Genomic DNA, 21,829 nt, shown 5'->3' with positions numbered 1-21,829 from the left:
TACCGTGGCAGCTTCGCCCGATATCATGTGATGTATCTTTTATAAGTGTCGAGAAAAACAGAGTGCCTAGAAGCGCGATCGTGCAACATTTCTTGTCCCTGCAGCACAAATATAAGTGTGCTGAATTTTACACGGATGCTTCCAAAACTGCCACAACTGTTTCCTGTGCTGCGCATGGTGGCACCTTTAATGTCTGTAGAACTATGAATAGAAATACAAGTATCTTTACGGCAGAGGCCTATGGCATACTTCTTGTAGTTCAACATATTATTCTAAGTCGAATTCCGAAATCTGTAATTTATACTGATTCTTTAAGTGTTGTGAGTACATTATCCTCACAGAAGTCTAAAAACCATGTGGTCAATGCTCTCATTAGTACTCTTATGTCTGTGCATGCGTTAAATCTTGAGGTGACCGTGTGCTGTGTGCCAGGGCACTCTGGAATTACAGGTAGTGAGACCGCAGACCGAATGGCGGCCGCTGCTGCCCTTACAACTACCGCTGACATAACAATACCCTACACCGACCTCAAATCACACATCAGACAACACCTTCGCACAACATGGCAAGCACACTGGAATCAACAGACTGACAACAAACTACACATTATAAAGCCACTCTTGGGAGCATACACCACTGATACTCACAACAGACACAACGAAGTTACCCTGGCTCGATTACGGATAGGCCACACGCATGCAACACATTCCCACCTGCTCACGGGATCTCCAAGACCCCTGTGTAGCAGGTGCGGGGAGGGCCTATCCGTAGTCCACATACTAATAACATGCAAGGAACTTCACACAACACGACACAAACACTTCAGAGAACTCTACAGACAACATATCACACTACATCCATCGCTTTTTCTAGGTGACGATGCCAGTGTTTCTGTGAAACGTGTGTTTGATTATTTGTCAGATGTTAAGTTTTTGAACCTTATCTCATATCACGCATAATCAAATCTGGCCCTATACACCAGCCATCACCATTACCTTTAATTGATTTTACTATTTTCGGTTTACATGTTTTTATACCTACCTTTTTTGTGGTAATCACTTCGCTTCATTATGTAACTTCTTTTCTGGCGCTCGTTGCCCTCGTTGGCCTTGCGCCATGAAACACCAACCATCATCATCATAGTCTGAGATTCGTTAGAGTAGACAATCGCAATGCCAGATTGCGGCCAATGTTTCTGAAACATTCGTTGAAACAGTCGGCGAGCTGCATCTTGGATGAACCATACAAAGCGGTATCAGACAGATTACGCCGTTTTGTTTTTTCTTTGATGACAGAGTTTGTTTTTTCCCAAAGCTTACGCGGGTTTTTTGATTGCATAAACCATGTGGGTATAATACTGCGTTTTATTGCGGCGTAAGAGGGCGACTACTTTGTTTCTTAGGCTTCTATATTGGTTTCGATAATACGTGTTGTCTTTATTTTGTCTGTGCTTTCGATAGCAGTAATATTTTGTGAGCACAAGTGCCAGTGCACTTAATGATACCCAAGGACGCATGGGTTGTTCGTAATCTTTTCTTGAGCGCGTGTGAGTCGTTTTCGTGCATTTGGTTACTGCATTTAAGAAACAGTCATACACATCGTTAACATCGGTGCCTAATATCACTGCTTGCTCCGCACAAGCTTTCGCGCAGGGACTGATCATCTACTCGTGTTTTCGGCAGATAAAGCGGTTTAGCTCGGTCGCAGTCGAAAGAGGCAAGTAGGAAACTAGGGTAATGGTCTGTTGTATCAGTCGCGATAACACCAGAAAGACAGCGCGATACATCTAGGTTGCACAGAATGTGATCTATGAGCGTAATAGATGTGTCACCCACTCATGTTGCATGCCTAATGGTGTTAGCGAAACCGTAGGATTCAAACATTGTTTTATACGCTGGGCTACATTCTCCAAGTAGATCAATGTTCATGTCCCCACACAGCACCGCTTTCCGCTTGTTCGTCGTGATATTATCTACCATGTTCTCAAGTGTGTTGATAAATGAATTTATTTTAGAAGTGGTAGAGTAGTAGACACCGCTCACAATCGTTCGATTACCAAGTTCGACAAAAAGCATGTCCTGGTCTGAAGGCAACAGGCTATTTAAGGATGGAAATACTTTGAAATTGCAATTTTTCCTTATAAATAGCAGTACCCCTCCTGCTACAGTTTTCTTCTGTGGACTGTGACAAACAACTTTAGGATTAAAACACATTCGTGTTAACAAATAAATATTTCTTGCACAGGAAAAGTAATTCTTGTAAAACTTCGCAGTGCCCATTTCTAAGTACGGTGGCGACTTTCAGACCAGGGTTCAGTGCGTTACCAGCTTATTTATTTTCTATGCTGTGCAGCACCCCATAATCTTACAATGTGTGACCACCCCATTTATTCCTTGTGCTTCGCAGAATCCTCGGAACTGCACCTCTGCGCCTACGCGCCCTTGTATGCTTGAAAACAAGTTCGGCTTCTCGGCAGCGGCGCACCTTGTTCTTCTGTGCTTCCTGGCAGCACTGCACCGAGGTCGCACGCTGATTCTGAACACCACACTCTGGGACAACGATCCCGGAAAAGGCAAATGGATAAAGACATTCCAACCAGTGCATCCACCAGACTGCGAAAAGGCAACGGTGGAAAATGCCATGATGGCTGGTTGTCCTCATACTGGTAGCGGTGAGGGTAACGATTTGTTCGTGCCCGCAGCATCTCTGCCAGCCTGCCGTTCAGCTCTTGAAAAAAACTTTTCTTTAAGAGGCCATGAAGACAAAATACCGCTTTGTTCATTTCAAGAAATAGTTTTGGGAACCCACTCAGTGCTACTCCAGCTGCGAAAGAAGTTGTCTTAACTAAAAACACAAGAAATATCGGAAAACATTCGCGTTTTGCTCTACGCTGACGAATTATGGGAAAGAGGGACGTAGTTCGGTCCAGCGCCACAAACAAAGGTGCTAATTGCACCTAAGCATTCAAGTGATACCATCAAGCAAAACCAAAGGCCCGCTTTCTATCGCGGAGTCATGTTTCTGGCAGTGGCCTGGGTCGGTGACCATTGATCACACAAAAAAGATGCTGTGACGTTGTAGAAAAACCGCCGGAAAGTGACTGGGGAGTCGTCACTGCTTCGTGGGATTTTTTTAATAGCTCGGTTATATATATATATATATATATATATATATATATATATATATATATATATATATATATATATATATATATATATATATATATATATATATATATATATATATATATATATATATATATATATATATATATATATAGAGAGAGAGAGAGAGAGAGAGAGAGAAAGATAAACTCACAAAGCGCGCAGAAATAGTTTAAGTAAAGAGTTGGATACACAGCAAGAACAATAACAAACAAGGTTTACTTACGTAGCGGCAACGGGACTTGCCTTCATCAGAGTAAAGTTACATGATTGTAACTTTCATGTAACTTTACTCTGATGAAGGCAAGTCCCGTTGCCGCTACGTAAGTAAACCTTGTTTGTTATTGTTCTTGCTGTGTATCCGACGCTTTACTTATACTATATATATATTTATACTATATATATATTTATATATATAAATATATATATATATAAATATATATATATATATATATATATATATATATATATATATATATATATATATATATATATATATATATATATATATATAAAAGCAGAAGATGGTTGACTCACGATTAAAAACAAAAACAGTAGTTTACTGACGTTTCCACTGGAAAACCAGTCTTCATCTGAGTAACATACATCCTAGAAGCACGCGCGCTTATATAGGTGCAGAAGGTGTGGTGCTACAGTGCACCCTTGTTAAGAACATTGGCGGGTTGAGACGAGGGAAATGGGACAGGGAGGGCACTATGGATGTGCATACAAACTTTCGTACTGTTGTGCTCCTCGCAAACTCTCTAGAGCAACGAAAAGAAAGAAGATGCGGCACCGCGGACGGCAAACTCTTTTCTTAAAAGCAAACCAATATACAACTTCAATTCATTAAAAAAAGACAGGGTGGGAAGCTGGTGAAAAACACACACTTCACGTACGAATTACACGAATACGCGAATGGTGCAGGGGACGTCTCGACACACGAAATGCAAAGTACTAGAACAACAAATACAGAACGGAGGCCGCCAGTGACACATACATTTCTGAAAACACCAATGACCGGCGGCGTTTAACATTGCCTGTCGCGGCAAGCGATAATGGCCAAACGGCCACTTTCCGGAAATGTCCCGCAGGCGGCGTGTATTATTAACTTCTTCTGATGACTCAGTAAAGCTGTGTATTGTATTCATTACACTTAACCCCATCACGTATGTTCACTGCACCCTGGAATCCTGCGGCGCTACAGGTAAACCTGAACGGATGAATGTCCTCGACCTACCCTCTTCCATCATGGGTACCCTAGTGGTAAACCACGGGGATCCATATGCTTGGTGGTATGGTGTACTCATGGCATACTTCTTTCGCCTCTGGGGAACTTCACGATGGGCAATTGAGGATTTCAAGAAGGATATTGGCTACAAGCATCCGATTGTTGCGTGAGTACTGAAAAGCTATAACAATGTGCCTATCACAAAACGTAAAGCAATTCAAATAGGAATCCTCAAAAAAATTCGCGGCGTATCCTCTCGCTTTGCTGCAAATGTCATCAAAAGACGATATTCTTCTCCAGCCATTCCCAATAATCACGCTGTTCCCCAATTCTCCAGGTCCTCCCATAATAAATGCCGAAGTTTGCTAAATTCAATTCACTTTTTCCGCGTTCGCACTACTGGTTCGTTATCTGTTGGGACCTTTTGTAACTGTTTTGCTTCTAACGCATTTCGTGTGTTTGCTGTCGCATAACGTTCGCCTACGTCTTTTTTCAATAATGAACAGTGCTAATGGTGACAGGTATGAAGCTGTATGCCACATTTAGTAGATAGGAAATGTTTTGCCTATATAAACGTCTCGTTCAAGAGTTTAACTTTTGGCCGGGCCGCTAAATCAAGGGAGAGACAGGCAGAGATACAGATCAAAATTTTTGCATTGAAGTAGCCCATGACGAACTGTCGCCGTCACAAGTGGAATTTCCTGCAAATACCCAAATAGCTTAAAATGGGTTAGCACAAAGCCAGCGTCCTTGCTCACACATGAAGGTTGATAAAAATCACCCCCACGTCACCGAAAGTCAGCGCTGAACGTTTACTCCGATTCTGCACTCACGAATTACAACGAAACTTATCTGATCGATGTTGCTAATTTCACTCAAATAGATTTGTCGGCGTTGTATGCATTACACTGCCGCCTTTTTTAGTAGTGCCACGACACCCTATAATGAATTTTTATCAGAATGTTGGCGCTTTACAGTGCCCCAAAATTGTTACTTTAATCAAATGAGAGCTGCCAGAGTGTATGCCATGATACAAGGGAGGCTTCTAAAGTTGTCACAATACCGAAACATTGATATTGTAGGAATAGATGATATAATATTAGCAATAACAGTGTGAACAATTGGTGAGGCATGTCGACCAAATTTCACGACACCGTGTTCATCTTCGCGTTACTCTCTGCCAACGCAGCGAGTAATAGTGGAGCAGAAAACGACCGAGTAGAAATTGCGCGTGGAGAGCGCTACCTTTAGAGTGAAGAGAACTGCGTGATGTGAAGACCACTCAACAAAAAAGGCCCGTCGGCAATAGATCACGCGAAAAAAAATTGGAGAACCGCACTCACGGCGCGAAGACTGCGCAAACCGCGCAGCTGACGGCCCCACCTCAGGGGGGTAAAGCGAGCTCCGAGACCGTACGAATCGTGGGCGCTGACATGATACAATTCCCATGGTTGCCAGATCAATTGTATTCAGCCTTCTAAAAAGTTCTGCCATAATTATTTAACTAAAACAAAGAACTGAAGCAAAATAGTTACAAATAATTGCCTCAGTAATTAAAACTAGCTTTATAAAAACTTTTAGTGTAATTAAGCTCTAATTAGCGAAGAAAGAGTAAGTGCGTAGTTCAGTTTTGGTTTCGATTTTTTTTTAAGTGTGCTAGGAAGTGGCGAGGCCCTTGCGCCTGACTTGCGCAGTGTGTGTGTGCAGTCTCCGGCTCAGATCTGCGTGCGTGCAAAACGTATACAAGTTATACAACTCGGATGCCCGCGCTGAGCAAGTGCCTCCCCGGACGCTTGCGAGGCTGTTATTCTTTCTCCACGTTAAGCACCCTATCTATTGCCCCTGAACTGACGCCGGAACAGCGATTCCGATCTGACCTTGACTACCGCAAGTTCACTACAGGCTACGGAGTGGCAGCCAGCGATCGTTCCCGTTGGAAGAGAAATAAAAAGAGCTTTTATAATCCTTCGGTTCCAGTTGTTTTATTCATGAAACTTCTTACAGCTCTTCGTACTTCGAACTTTCGCGCAATCGTTCGTGAAGGTAGAACGAAAAAAATAGGTAACGAAAGTCGGTTTCTTTTTTAATCAGTCACAATAAATCAATAAGTCAGTGTTCTCTCCTCGCGCGCTATGTGCGGTAAATTACTGCCCATTCAATACTGCGCATTCAGTCCCGCAAGCTTTCCCTTTGAAGTGGTGGAAAGCAGCTAGAACTTGACGAATACAGACAGAAAGGAAAACGGGACACGCCGCGGACTGTATTTCGCATACTCCCTTGGCATGCATTCTTCCACTCCGTTGGCCTGCGATCGACCGCGCTCTTTCGTTCCTGTGCTTCAAAGCGCCGCGACTAGCGTCACTAAATAAGCTACGCTTTTATTTAGTGACGCTAGCCGCGACTCACCGGCAAGCGTTGGCCCATGCGATGTTTTTTTGTGTGTGTCTAAAGCCACAGTTCACTTCACTTCGTTTGAAAAGCCTTGAGCGACTCGCAAAATGTCACAGAATGGCAAATAAAGCGGCACAGCGCGAAAATGCACGGAGATCATACGGAGATTAATTTTTCTGTGCGCCCAGTACGGATCAGCTGACTCCTTGGCGTCCTCACGCATGCGATCAGTCGCATTTGAGCTTGCGCGCAAGTGTTGTGTGAGCGTTGCCACATCTTGCTCAAATAGTCTCAGTACATAAAAGTCACACGTACGCTAAACCGAAAACACGTCGGTCACCTACCCACAGGAGATAAACTACGCATGCTGTCGACGCCGCCTACACAAAATCCATCTGGCCAGCGGTCCGCCATGTTACAATTAATCCCGGCATGCTTCGCTAGCCGGACGCGGAAACGCCACAGTAGCACGTTGCCAGATTACAACCCATCGCTTTCGCTGTTTTTAGTAAGCAAAAACTCAGCTGGCAACCTTCAAATCGTTGTATCATGTCCGCCACTGTGTGTCGTACGGTTCCAATGCATTGGCTCAGCGGCGCGCCTTCCCTCTAGAGTCAGTATATTATCTCTATGCCCCACCTAGCTTCCTCTTGCATCGGATAAGCTTATGCGTGGTTATGCTTGGAGACTCGGCCAACTTTTCAGCGTGTTTACGCTTCAAGACTCGGTCAAGTTCTCTGGGTGGTGTCGTCCTTATCCCCTTAAAGAGTAATGAACACTCGGTCAATAAAGTATGCACAATGTACGCGTGCCCACCGGCTAGGCGGTGAAGCTCCACGAGTGGCGGAGAGCGCAGCGGGATGAGCGTTTGTTCAAAATTCTGGCCACCGTTCCGCCTGCGTGGTCTGGCATGTGGGACGATAATTAAAAAATGAATTAAAGTTATCTCTTCTCGACCTGTTGGCTTCTTTCCCATTGACATTAATTATTTTTGCATGGTCAAAGCTGCCCCATTCGTCGCAACAAGCGATAGAGCGAGCCACCCCGCGACGCGTTGCCAAAGCCGTTCTTGTGGCGGTTGTATAGCGCCTCCGACAGGTGGTAACACGAGTCCCGAGCGCGGCGAAGCAAAGTTACTGTAAAGCGGTGGCGGCGCGCGCTATGACGTCATCGCTCGACGAAGTATTCGTGCATAAGTTCGCCGGCCGGACCATCAGCTTAAACAGCGTCGCTGTTAAAAACCACAAGAAGAATATGACGCAAGGCACACCACGCCAGGGTCGTTGGTACCAGCTCCTGCTCCAGCGCTCGAGCTTGGAACACGAGCTCGTGCAGGCGCCGGCCAGTTAGGAGCTGCCAGAGACAGCGGCCGGAGGCGAAGGGCCCCGTGGAAGAGGGAGAGGAGCGGGGCGGTGGCGGAGTGGGACCTGGACAACTGACGCTCTATCAGTTGAAACGGCATCGCTGCGGCCCTCCACAACGAATACCGAACGCCTCCCCGCTAGACGGTCACCGAGCCTCGCCAGCCTCCCCAGCCGCGTTTCCAAGGGTGCTTCGACCGCGATGAAGGCAATGGCCAGACCTGTTACAGTAGAAAGCAACGCAGGTGGAAGTTACGGGCTGTGTCCTTTCCTCTTAACCCTGGACTTGTACTTTTAGATGCGAAGCACCTCGTGCTCGGGGCTGTGTCCCTTCCTCCCTCGTTGTCGTTGTCGTTGTCCGCCGTCCGCACTCTACTGCGCATGCGCGTCTCTTGAGCCCCGTCAGCGTTTGGGCTGACGTCAGCGCAGTCCAATATAAAAAGAAATAGTTAGGCGGGCCGGTTTTGATCCCACGACTCTCTGGCCGCAACGGGAGGTACGTGGCGCTCTTCCCACTGCGCTACAAACCGAGACGGGAGCATGTGCTACGAACGCGCCTTATGTCTTTCACTCATTCAAACTACGTCAAAAAGCTTCTGATACAACGAATGCACGCGAAGCTGAGCGTCAACGGAAACGACGAACTGAAAAATATTGGGAACTTCAGTCGACCCCATGGCTGATTCGCATACTACTCAGGGTTCCCCTACGGGAAGATGGTGTAATTTTTTCGCTTTGTTGGAACTCTGTAGTTTCATCTGCCCTTCAACGCTTTTAATTCCAAGTGCGTTGCTTATCTCTATTAATAGTGTGTGCCTATTTTTAGGGCCCCGAATAATGGAAACGGAAGGTCTTGCTCACTAACTTTCAGACATTCATTATTATTTTCCCGAATCTGACAGCTGCCTTCCCAACGGGAGCCACATTGCCGTGGAGACGAAGAGTCGAAGCGCGGCGCAGCAGCTTCTTCACGTGCCTCGACAGGCCTTGTGCTTCCGGCAACCTCTTGTACGCATTCTACAATCGAGTCTGCAGCCAGTGCAGTCCCTCAAAGAGAGAAGAAACGAGAATGATGGCGCCGAATCATCGATACTGTTAGACAATAAAATGTCCCACAGGCAGCCCATGCCACTGCTAAAGCGAGCGAAAATCACCACTGAGACTGTTACAGCGCTAAGCATAGTTAGCATGGTGGACGAGGAACGTTCGCTTTACGGACATCTGAAACTGAAACAAGTCGTGCGCATCAGGCCGACCTTCAAGTATGAGAAGAAGACGCGAAGTTCACGCATTGTTAAAGATTTACTAATGGATCTTCAGCTACTTCTTCACTTTGTGTCCGTCTGTTCGGTTGGCGATAAAAGGGCAGTCACCACCAAATTACAGCGCAATAAGTAATCGCTATTTCACAGTGTTATAAACAACTGTGAAACATGGTTAAGTAGCGCGGTATAGACGGGACAACAAAGAAGAGACCACACAGAACCAGGGTGGTCTCTTAAGCAAGTTAGCGCTACTTAACCATGTTTCCCAGTTCGAACCAACAAGCCTACATTTATGCGTTGATAGTTATAAAAAAGTTTGAAAAGTGTGTGAATTCTGAGCATTTTTGTATAGAGGTTCATTGACACACTTGCACACCGCTTGAATTATGTGCATGTGCAATGCTCGCTGCATTGAAATTCTACCTCTGAGGCAGTCGAAAGTAAACGTGAATTGGTTGAACTTTTATACACCTGAACATTGAAAGTCCACCAGTGATCAACCGGCACCATCAAAGCGAAGTACAATGACGACTCGTGATTCAATGCACGTGGCGTTGGCTCATCAGTTTACTTTTGCAAACTGTCAACTACCGGATACGTAGAAACTCGTCGTGATCCCTAAGATATTGCTCCACAATGAGGCTATGGTTGTTCCAGCAGCTGTTTACCGTGTGCGCCGATGGCTTCTCATAAAGACACTTCTCTGAACTCGACGGAATACTGCGAACATAATGCTTTAGATAGTTCACGTAAAACGTGATAGACATTGTCTTAGATCAGCGTGAAATCAATTAATTCAGAGTGTAACTACGAACGCTTTAATGTATTTTAAACCAAAAAAGTAGATAAAAACGTTTGATGTATGGTTCTACCGAAAGACACATACTCCTTCGTTACATTCTATTTTGTGGTAATTTATGCAGTGGAGGAATAAAGATTCGTGTTTAAGAATAATTTTAGCGCCAGCTAATCACTTCGAAGTGGGAACAAGACATTAACAGTACATTATTCCGGGTCCCAGGCTGCACATTCGTCGATCAAACGAAAGTGGAGAAGCGCCCTACCATGACTTGGACGAGTACATGCTGCATGCCGAGGACTTCTACGCTCGTCTTGCGCTGACTCATCCGTCGGTAGAAAAGCGGATCTTCGTAGCTACAGACACTCCGAGCGTGATTCCAGAAATAATAAGCAGGTAAGCTATAGTTTATGCCACAAACTACGTGCAGCATTGTGGAGGCTACATTGTAGTCAGTAGAGTACACGCTGAGGGCGCCTAACTCACCGCGAAGGGAGCGACAAAAGGCGCCGGGGCCTTGCGGTTAACCTGCGGAGAGGTGAGAAAGACATGTCCTTTCAGGGCCCCCTTCACGGCGAGTTAGGCGTGCTCAATGGGCGGACTGTTGACAACAGTGGGGGCTCCACAGTGGTGCCCTAGCTTGAGGAATGGAGTATAGAAGTAACCAAACGAACCGGTAGTAAAGCTCAGTCAATCAGTCAATCAATAAATTATTTATTTTCCTTTGTGAGGAGGGGGCTGGAGCTAAAAGCTGTGCATTTAGCTGGACAGAGGCTCCAGCCCCGTATGCAATGGCTGCAGTGCCGGCAGTGCGACACTCATCGAAAATAGATCAACTTAATTAAAACAAACATCACACATACCATAAACAGAAGTGCATAAAACTGTTTTACGATAATACATAATGTTGCTCACAAAATATCAAAAGCATATACAAACACAGGCATATTTGGTTTTAGCAAAAGAAGCTATCGAGTATCAGAATAAAAAAACATTTTGAGAAATCTAAAGTACACACAGATGTCCAAAGAACACGTGAGCTCAGACGGTGCTACACGACTGCTGGCAATGCAATCTAACATGTGAGTAGTGATGGCAAGTTACATCAAAACTTCAAGTTACAAGTTCAGCTTGTTAAGCATAAGCGGCAAACTATAGGTTAACAATTGTGTGTCATAACCTGTTCGGGGAGTGGATACTAACCATTTCTCTGCATGCCTTGTCGGGCGCGTTGAGCTTTTTCCTGTTAATTGTGATAAACGTGTGATGAAGTCTTCATTTCTATTGGTGAACGTGAATTCGTGGTCAGTCCGTTGTCAATTGGTTGTTTCCACCTCATAGTGTGTATCTGAAACCATGCAATCAGCTGCGTAACCACGTAGTAAAAAACCAAACTTTGTTGTCCTTTTCAAAAACTTCGAAGAAGCAAATGCACGTCACCCTCATCGGTGACATCAAAATCTGCCACACTAAAGTAAGATGGCTGCTGTATATGGTTTCAGCTTTCTCAACGATTTCCTGCGGGATGTATAGCCTGTAAAGTTGTAGATGCCTTGTCATGAACTCAATTGTGTGTGGTATCCCCCCCTCCACGTCTTGAGAATGATAGATGGAGTAAACGGAGCACCGTTGTGAACGTCTGTTAAGGCCCGGCCTTCGATTTTTGAGTTCCATAAAACCGGTGGTAGGGAAATTGTAGTGCAAGCAAGAGAACAGTGAAATAGCAGCGCCTGAGGAGGGTTCTCAGGAAGGTCGGCGCACCATAGAACGTTCTAGCCGTGCCTTTTAAACGTTACCGCTTGTGCTCACAGCACCAATAGACGTGGCTATCAGGTAGGTACGACGCACCAGGTCTTAGCCGCGGGTGGGGAAGACGGAGAAAGTACGCCACGGTAGAAGAGGCTTAAGCGAATTAAAGTTGCCGTAGAAGAGGCTGTAAATTAGGCTGGTGCAGCGGCCAGATGAGAGCCACATAAATGTTGAATAGAAAGTTAAACTGCAGATTGACGGGAGGTCCAACAAGGCTTTTTTTTCACATTCTTGAGAGTTATAAGCAACCTTTGTAATTTTTTTTCTTAAATCCACGTAAGCCCAGTCGCTCTACGCTCCAAACCCCATGCTCAGAGAGTGACCGCGCAGTGTTGGCAGATGTTCTGCGCATACTTTTTGAAACTTTTCATTGTCTGAAGTGACGGAGCTTTCTTCTTCGGCGTTTTCCAGAAGCAACCGCGTTTCCAATATCACTGCGAGCCATTTTCTTTCTCTCTTTTGCTTTACTCACCAGATTTCCAAGTTACGCCGTAATTTCTACCAGGAATGCTGCTAAAAAAGCGTTCCGCACGGCCAAAATCTCACCCCCGGAAGTACCGATTATGGACATACACCTTCTGGCGGAGTCAGACTATCTTATTTGCACGTTTTCTTCCGGCGTAAGTACCACCGCTCATACTGTTTCCCTCGCTCAGTACCTCACTGCGCTCAGTCCTTGAATCCTTCTCTCTCCGAATCATACGCGGGTGAACTCAGCGAAGGAAAGCTTGACATCCATCTCAATGCAGCCGTACGGCTACAAAGGAAAGCTATGCAGCTTTCTCAGGAACTTCACAGTTGAAGAAAAATTCACCCCGGTCCAGGATTCGAACCCGGGACCACCGCATCGCCGGAGCATTGGCTCTACCAACTGAGCTAACCAGGATTTTTTTTCGAATTGCCTGCTTAGACATTTGTACATACAGAACAGAAACAAAAAGGCATAATGCTAAAACCTGTCAGCCAGCCTTGGCTCACAGAGAGGTTTTAAAACTTCCTAAGGCACACAAGATCATCCAGGACAGGCAACCACTCTGGAGGTTCATCCTCTACACGGAGCACCTCCCGTATGCACTGCACACTTTCAATTAAGTTTTCCCTGACAGGCCGGGCGTTCATGTCAGCATTTTGCCCGGCCATTCCCGTCCTCCATTTTGAAGGCAGAGTACCATTATTAAGTCATACGGTACACCACCCTCAATTTCCACAGGCAGGAACCTAATACCGTGTGGGATTATGGGTAACTCCTTCTTCAAGTGCTTTTTACACAGACTACAGTTTGTTGTCCATGGGACGAAAAAACCTCTCTGCTAACCATACATTTACAGGTAGCGTCTCGCTGTGTAGTTTGAAGAAAAATGACTTCATAGTTGTTTTTACGGGCATTCTTTTCACCCTTTTGAGAACATCAAATCCGGTGCCCTTTCCATATAACGACCTATACAGAAGTACTGGCAAACAAACATCGACCAGGTCCTTGTACAGGTGCTTACTTGAAACGCTACACAGGTATCCAAGAGAGGACTGCACATTCAGACTGAGCTAACCAGCAGGCTAGCTGTTTGTAGCGCGAAAGTGAATTTATCAAAAACTAGAAGTGAAGGACAGGCGTTAAATCGACCAGATTTAGGGGGAATCCCAAAGATGCAGTAAGTTTCTGCGAAGGAAATCTGGTCGATGAACACCTGTCCTCCACTTCGAGTAGATCAATGCGCTCTCGCGCTACGAACGGCTAGCCTCCTGGTTAGGTCAGTTGGCAGAGCGTCTGCTCCGTTTAAGCGGTGGTTCCTGGTTCATATCCTGGAACACGACGAATTTTTCTTCAACTGCGAAGTTTCTGAGAAAGCTATACAGCTTTCCTTTGTAGTCGTACGGCTGCATTGAGGTGGATGTCAAACTTTCTTGTGCAGAAACTTACTCCACCTTGGAGATTTTCCCTCCATCAGGTCGATTAACGGGTGGACTCACCAACTGTTGGAAAACTGCCTAATCACGACCACGCAACGTTAAATAAAGTGCACACGCACAAATGGTAAATATAATGGCTAAATATTAAACTCTGGGTTGGTATTCCCGAATAGACCGCCTAACTTTTGCACACGTGACTGCTGCTTGTATCGTTAAAAAATTCAAAGCCCTTTCTTGAGATAAAGGCGGATCAAACGCGAAGCTTTCTCGCATGCAACCTCAGTCAAAGTCCAAGTCCAAGTCCAAAATTCTTACTCCTTCGACAGGTCCAATAGGAGAGACGTCGGCTTCACAGCGCGAAGGACCTATAGGTACGCTTCCAGCCATGGGAAGCGCTTTTTAAAGACGATTGTCTTTCTTTGGCTACTTAAACGCGGAAATTTTGGTTTGTCTGTATGTCTATCTGTGACTTGATTCAGCCTCCCGGCCAAAGTGAAAGCAAAACTGCGCAATAGTCGTATATACTCGCTGCCCAATGTAAACGTGTAATTCCGCTGGTAATGTTAATATTTGCCAACACTGTTGACCAAGAACAAGACATCACGCAAATGTAAGACAGAAAATCAATACATGTATGATATTTTCAGTGTTCCTTTATTAAACAATTCACGGATGCTTGGTTTTTGCGATAGCGAATAAAATACAATATCAACTGCAGAAAACTGTCGCCTGCTGTTGCCCGCGCTACCTGGCGGCATTTAAAAAAATCAAACGGCAACAGTAACGAAAGGTTGCACGTCCCGCTTGGAATGATCGTGGAGTAGCGCAACGTGGTCCTATAAACGTTGTGGTAGGGTGCCTCGATTCATGCGTGGCTCTGTCGCAGCGCTGGCATCGAGACACCCGACTTGGAGCAGTGGAACGCGGTAAATTTAAATTGATTTGGGAAAACCTCTGGCGTGTTATCTTGGGAAGAATGAGACGGGAGAAGAACAGCATTACAGGTGAGCGGGAAATAGAAGGCAGACATTTACTTGACAGGGGCGCCAGTCGACTATCGTCTTCCGTCAACATTTGCAACGAAAGGAGCAGATACGAGGCCGATATTTTTCTTGACAGCGCTTGATGTGCCTTTTAAAGTGAAGTGTAAGTTTGGCTTTCCTGCAGTGCGCTTTGCGCAGCGAACGACGCCTTCAGTGAGGCATAGAAAGGTACGATTCAAAACACTCGTTTCTAGGTAACTCCTCTGCGTCGCCAAGATATCAATTCCACTGCGAAGATGGCGCTCGATAGTGCACTCCGATGTTGTAGTTTTCTTCTTCGGCAATCGCAAACTTTTTGTACAAAAAACTTCTTTGAAAGATGTTTTGCAATTCGTTGACTCCGGCGTTTCACAAAACTCAGTATAACAGTATAAACAAAAGAAATCACCGGCACCGGGAAGATTCCAAACTGTGTCTGGCGGATCAACGAAGTTAGAGCCAGTCGTCTTGCACACTCGGCTACGAACGCTTTTTTTCCCTTTATTGCGTTCTTTTACAGGATAATAAACGAAACACACGTAAATTATGATGTGTGCACTCAATACAAACACTAAAACTGCAGCCTTTCTTGGCCAGCGGGGTGATTTCAGTATTCTTTCGTAACCAACAATGACAATGCTTCAATTGTGGGTCACCACTCTGGTTTAGAAGACTGAAGTTTCTGTATCTGCACAAAAGTACCCATTGACTCTTTGAAGTACTGTCGGACGGGTCTCGCATCTGGGTCGGAGACGCGTACAGCCATTCTGTTTCTTCAGATGCTATGTAGTCCATACGGCATAATTGTGTCATATGGCACACCGTCCTCATTTTCAACATTAAAAAAACTAATACCTCAAGCATCCACACGCAAGCCTTTTTAAGCATTCGCTGGAGGAGTCTCAAAACAACACCCCTCCCCAACAGTCCAAGAACACATTCTCAATTGTTTCTGGCTTTCGACACAGAAAACAGTGCACACTCCATGGCACAAACCATCCCTTTTCCTCCATCCAAGTATACTTCCAGTGTTACAGTATAGAGCTTAAAAAAGAAAGATTTCACTCTACCTGGAACCGGCATTCTTTTAACTTACTTAAGGGTGCGCGAGCTATTTGAGAACGCTATTTCTTATCGCCGTAAATACCAGCGGGCTCATCATATATATACAGGCGTGCGGCTTCGTGTTCGCCGACCCCTTATCATTCATACTGCGCAGTCTGTTCAAAGATGGAAGTGTGCAAGTTTAAGCAGGAAATGAAACGTCATGCAGTCCTCGTCGCCCTGGCCGCGCACCACAGCGACTTGGAAATTACCACCTTTCTGAACGTAGCGAAGTCTTTCGTTTACAAGGTGCAGACAGAGCTGATGTGTTGTGGCAGTGACGTTGCATCTGTGGCGAAAAGGAAAAAGCAGTCAGCGGTCAGACGTCGTCAGAACCCCTGATCTTCTCCGGTGGCTGCAAGCTCTGATGAGGTGCATACAGTGATGCCCACAAAATTTCCGTTGTCTGTGATAGTGTTATCCATCGTCAGCAACGAGAGTGATGTCATGCCGCCACACTTTTTTGCAACAGGACTCCGCGTTAATGCTGCCGCGTGCGTGTATGTGCTTTCTACCGTTGCAAAGCCATGGACAAAGAGTGTTACGAAAGGAAGATCATATCGTTCATCTTAAGCGCAGAAAAAGCAGGGACACAGTAGACAAGGACAACCGCTACTTCCAACTGAATTTTATTGAATCAAGGTTAAATATATAGCAGCAAAAATACAAGAGATACAGAAAAGGTTACGATTATACACAGATTAAAATAACGGAATCGCTTGCCGCTGTCCCACACGTGTCAGTTAGTCATTACCACGACCAGTTCTTTTTTAAGAAAACTGCCTTCTTATCGGACAAGGCTACCGATGTCGTGCTGACACACTCAAAATCACCTAGTTGCATTTCAGCTGCCTCTACTATCTCACGCGTTTTCATGTGGTTTCCATATGATCATAAGATTATATGTTTTCCAGCAAGATTCGGCTCCTGCCCACACCTCCTGCGTATTCCCAAGAGTGACTGGCTGAGAGCTTCTACGACCATGTTAATCCAACTTGTGACCTCCTAGTGCTCCAGATTTAAATCAGCTCGACTACTATGTCTGGGGCGTCGTTGAGAGAGAGGCCAACGAAGAGCCGCATAATACAAAAGACTCGCTGAAGGTCGCCATTGCTCACTCAATGGGCAACATCTCTAAGGAGCACCTGATCCGAGCATGCAGCCGTTTCCGAAGCCGAAGAGAATCGCTTATTGCTTCCGATGGCGGATACATTGAGTATTTATGGAAATAAACCATAAAAGAGGTATTTCGCAAAGTTTAGTGAAAATATGTGATATTGCTGGAGATATTTTGTAGTGCCTGAAACCAACGATCTGTTATCAAATAGCTCGCGCGCCCTGCATCTATCTCAGGCCTTAGATTGTAACTGCTGCGGTATATTGGCACTGGAAATACATTCTCTACGATATCTTTGTACAGTTTCTTCCGACTCACCTCGCTTAAATACTCTAAAGAAAAACGCACTAAAAGAAAACGATATGACCACGCCACCTCGTAAAAAATTCTCATAGAGAACCCGTCATGTACTCAGAGCTCACAACAAATCCAAGCAAAAGTATTTCAAGTCCAAGCTGACAAACTGTTCTAAGAAGCGCGTCTTCAGAATCAAGAAGCAACAGAAATCTATTGACCACTAGCCTCAAAAATAAGTGCGATAAAGCAAATTTGCCTTCCTGCACTTTCCGAAAAAGGTTCGTTCTGTTCGTTCTTTCCCAAGAACACCAGACAAATACGATGAACACAAGATGAAATTTCAGAACGTCAGCCCTTGTCGAGTTAGTACCCGAGAGAGAAACGGTTTACTCACTCGGCTGTGAGTGTGGGGAGAGGAATCACGCCACCTGCTCTACACAAAAGACGTGATTGGGTACACGTTGCACTTGCGGGCGCCTAGTTTAAGTGTGCGCGTTCCGTTCATTTGTTCTGCTTCTTCAGTTTGCTTCTTCTCCGCCGTTATAGCAACAAAGATGGAATAAAAGTCGTTGCCGCAGCGAAGATGAACCAAATCGGCTACAATCGTGGGCTCAAACCATCGTGATGGTCGTGAAGGTTGCGTACAGTTTTGCTTCCTTCAAGTCTTACGCGTTAGTTGGAGCTTCCTTCAATTTTTTGTGGTTTTGTTGTTGTTGTCGTTGTTTTGGTAAATAGGCACATTATTGCCAAGCTGAGCATGATAGCTGACAAGTTATGCATGGTTTTACTGTGCCCGGCTGCGTGGGAGACAAGCTCGCAGTTTGTTTTCACTCAACAAATAATCTATGCACGGAATGATAGAACGTCGGCATTTCATGATAAACGTCTCACAGTCTCACCAACAAACGTCTCACCAACAACTGACAAACGTCTGATTGCCAAAGATCTATGAAATATTATTGGCATTTCATTTTAACCACAACCATATTAAATACCAGGTAGTGCAAGTCGGATCGTAAGTTCTTCAGCAATTTTTTTGTGAACATAGATGCATTCACAGTACAATGCTACGGCTCCTTAGAAATGAATGTTCGGAGTATGTAGTTTACGCAACGCAATTTGGTATATTTACCCGTGCCGCAGTTGTGTGGTGCTGTATATGCTCGCAGCAACATTCATCTATTGCCGACATGATGTAGGCAGTAAAACCATGCCCCCACGCCAACACAAAAAGATAGGCCAATATTTCTACCTCGGCTACTGAGATAATGGCTGTGAATCACCTACAAATATTTACAATTTTCACAACTCAAATTCGATCACCGCCTAATGTACATTATCAATACCCCATCCTACATTTAAATTCGCAACATCGTTATGGGGATGCCGTCAAGATTTTTACTTAATGACGCTATGAAATCCTTTTGGCTGTTGGAACTCATGCAAGTAAATATAATTTTGATGCGCAGCTTTTTTACAGCCGTTTTATTTCTTGTCGTATACTGGCAGCCTTCTACAATGTAAAAAATTTTGGAAGTCCAGTTGGACTACTCCGAAACACACTTTGACCAACTACAAGCACAATTAGACCGATTGCCTTTCACATTGATCTAATTGTGTGCTTTGTCGTCGTAGCTCGCTAACGGTTGATGCGACTGCCGGAATCAGGTGGCGCAGCGAAATGACGGACTCAAGTGGAGCCTTGTGTACCCTCGTCAGGGAGTCACGCCGAGGCTTTGTAAACCACGCAGTTTAAATAGTCATAACCGTTTGAACTTTGTGAACCGCTGGCGCTTGTCATACATCTCCCCGTTGTTTAGCGCAAAGAAAACTGCAGGTACATTTCAGGCAAAACCTGTGTATATAACCAGCAGCCCCCACGTTCATTTAGTTAGGAACGCTCGTTGGGTTGTTCGTTACGATACTAAGCGAAAAAAGCGGCCGCGCAAGAAAAAAATGGCACGTTATAAATCAGGCAGAAAGGCTCCATCCACGCAAGAAAAAAAATTACGCTTTCGAAATGATGCAAAACACCTCCATCATACCAAATTAAAGCAAGCACAAAAAGCACAGAACTCCCGCTGCTGCAGTTTCAGGCTGGGTGCGCGCGAGCACTGCGAAAGCGTAAAATGTGAAATGCATTGGGTGGCAGCAGTAAGCAGATAACAGCGCTACAGCCGATTATGGCGAATCACTGCTCTGCACTTCCGACAGCTTTCACATTGCGTGGAACTTCTTTTAATTGTTTCTTTTCATCACGCAGTTTTGCCCTTGGGATCAAAATTGGAACAATTTTCTTTCCGGTTATTCTCATTTTGTTTTCGATCGATACAAAACTCGACTTGTAATAATTGTTTTTGGGTGGGATATGCTGAAATGTTCACTTCTTTTATTCTTTCTGTCGCGCAGTTTTGCCGCGTGGCCTACAAGCTGATGCAGGGCAGACACGCCGAAGCAGGAGAGGATGCAACGCGGCTGGCGGTGTCACTCGATGTCGAGTACTATTTCGCCTATCGGCTGTTCCCGCCCCGCAAGACGCTGTACCGAAACGAAGGCGTTTTCAAGGATGAAATCGAATGGTCGGCTGTGGGTGGTCTGATAGAACGAGCCAACAAGTTTGCGTCCCTAACAGAAGCGCTTCTGAAGAAGTACGGCGATGGCTTCAACACCGGTCGCATCGCCGGCACAAGGACGAATGGGAGTGACATGGTGTTCCCACGCTTCAAGACGGTACAGACGTACTCTTCTGCGCACTACACGAGTTTCAATCCTAAATGCAATAAACTTTAAAGAAGTTGGGGCAATGCACCCTGTTTCTGTTTCGAATATCCCGCGGTTTTTTTCCCGAGCAGTAAAGTGGTCCTGCAGTGCGCTCAAAGGGCCCATGAAGACAAAATAGAAGCTTGTTTAACAAACGACTGCTTTGACCCGAGAACAATGGTGTCAATGTTACCGCAAGCTTTTGAAAAACGGTGGTTTATTCCTCCCTCATAGGAATCGGTAAAACACGAACGTGAAATGTGCATCGAAATCTGCAGCTGAGCGTATGATTTGCGGGTCGGCGGATGTCTTGTAGGTGTGCTTGGCGAGCGACGTCTTGCTGGCGGGTCGCTTCGGCAAAGGTGTACTGGCGTCATTTCCGTGACGGATATGACGTCAGTATAATATTAGTGTATCCCGGCATAAAACACTTTCGTGTTAAAATGTAAAACCCGAAAAAGAACAACCCTAAGTATAACGTACTCTTAAGTAGTAAAGGTTGCTTCCCCGCAAGAAGACCCTGTATGCACGGGTGCACCCTTTACAGGCCGCTTGAGTATAAAACTTAGGTATATTAGTCCTTTTTCGTAAGATGACATGCCATCACCCCGCTACAAAGGGGAAACCAATAGCAATCATCATGATTCTTCGTTTACTGGCGTCATTTCCGTGACAGATGTGACGTAAATGAAATCTTCGTCAATCCCGGAATAAAACACTTTCGTGTTAAAATCATGTGGAAATTGAAAAACATGCGAAGAAGTGGCGCCTCCCCAGCCACTTACTGGGGATTTCTTAAGACGTCACAGAATCTTGTTTGCGGGATTGGGAGCTGTTGACCTAAGCCACCACCAACTGCAAAAAATTGAACAAGTGTAGTGGGGCACCTAGTCCAATTTGATCATACCCTTTAATGCCAACATGGAAATAACAATCTCATAACTATGTTTTCAGCGGCGTCCATATTACGCTACTTCCTCATGCGCTGTTGCGTCACTGTACCACGAAATTCGAGTTGCGTATATGTCGTTTTTTTTTCGGATAAAAACGTATCTCGTGGCGTGAACAGACCTGAGTTAATTACCAAAGGCTAGGTATTTTAAATGAACAATGTTGTGCTTCATCTTTATGGCCCCTGTAAAACGTTTTGTCCTGTTGTAGAGCGCTTGGCCCAGATTCACAGAGCTTCCTTGCACGCTAGATATCTTTTGGACATTTTTTGATTCGCCGGTACTCATGCCCATGGCGGCCACTTCCAAGAAAATTCAGCGGAAATTCAGAGATTGTCTACTAATGCGTAGACTTCTTACGCCGTTTGTCTTGAGTGTGAGTTTTGTACTGCCAGATTTGGTTTTTTTTAACCCTATCCGACCAATTATCTTCATTTACGCTATTATGGCGATTACAGGTGGAACTTTCACGAAATCTGCATTATTATTGAAACACGGTACGTTACAACGTCCACCATGTTCCGTCATTCTTTTCACATTTTTCTTATTGTTTTAGTTGTTCAAAATTTTGTTCGGCCAATTATTTCCGTTTGCACTCTTATAACGATAGCAGGTGAAACTTTCGCGAAATCTGAATTATTGTGGAAATGC

General features: G+C 45.1%; 1 protein-coding gene across 1 annotated transcript; it reads left to right on the top strand.

Annotated features, from left to right (window-relative positions):
* Window positions 1-4,385: 4,385 nt before the first annotated feature.
* LOC144143102 (alpha-(1,6)-fucosyltransferase-like) lies at window positions 4,386-20,258 on the top strand. The gene is made up of 4 exons (XM_077674913.1): window positions 4,386-4,561; window positions 10,434-10,607; window positions 12,496-12,640; window positions 19,878-20,258. Exons 1-4 carry the CDS (start codon window positions 4,386-4,388, stop codon window positions 20,256-20,258), a joined length of 876 nt encoding a protein of 291 aa, XP_077531039.1.
* The last annotated feature ends 1,571 nt before the right edge of the window (window positions 20,259-21,829 follow it).

This window comes from Haemaphysalis longicornis, unplaced genomic scaffold, assembly GCF_048455015.1.
Source record: "Haemaphysalis longicornis isolate Haplotype H1 unplaced genomic scaffold, Haemaphysalis longicornis Haplotype H1 scaffold_6, whole genome shotgun sequence".
In the NCBI taxonomy this organism is placed as follows: domain Eukaryota; kingdom Metazoa; phylum Arthropoda; class Arachnida; order Ixodida; family Ixodidae; genus Haemaphysalis; species Haemaphysalis longicornis.
The sequence above is the reverse complement of the archived record's forward strand: the minus strand, read 5'-3'. Positions and strand labels throughout refer to the sequence as shown.

Excerpts from the sequence above, each read along its gene's own strand:
- LOC144143102 (XM_077674913.1), top strand. The coding sequence starts at position 4,386 with ATGAATGTCCTCGACCTACCCTCTTCCATCATGGGTACCCTAGTGGTA. Across the intron at positions 4,562-10,433 it reads TACAAGCATCCGATTGTTGC|GCTGCACATTCGTCGATCAA; the intron begins GTGAGTACTGAA and ends TCCGGGTCCCAG. Across the intron at positions 10,608-12,495 it reads ATTCCAGAAATAATAAGCAG|ATTTCCAAGTTACGCCGTAA; the intron begins GTAAGCTATAGT and ends TTTACTCACCAG.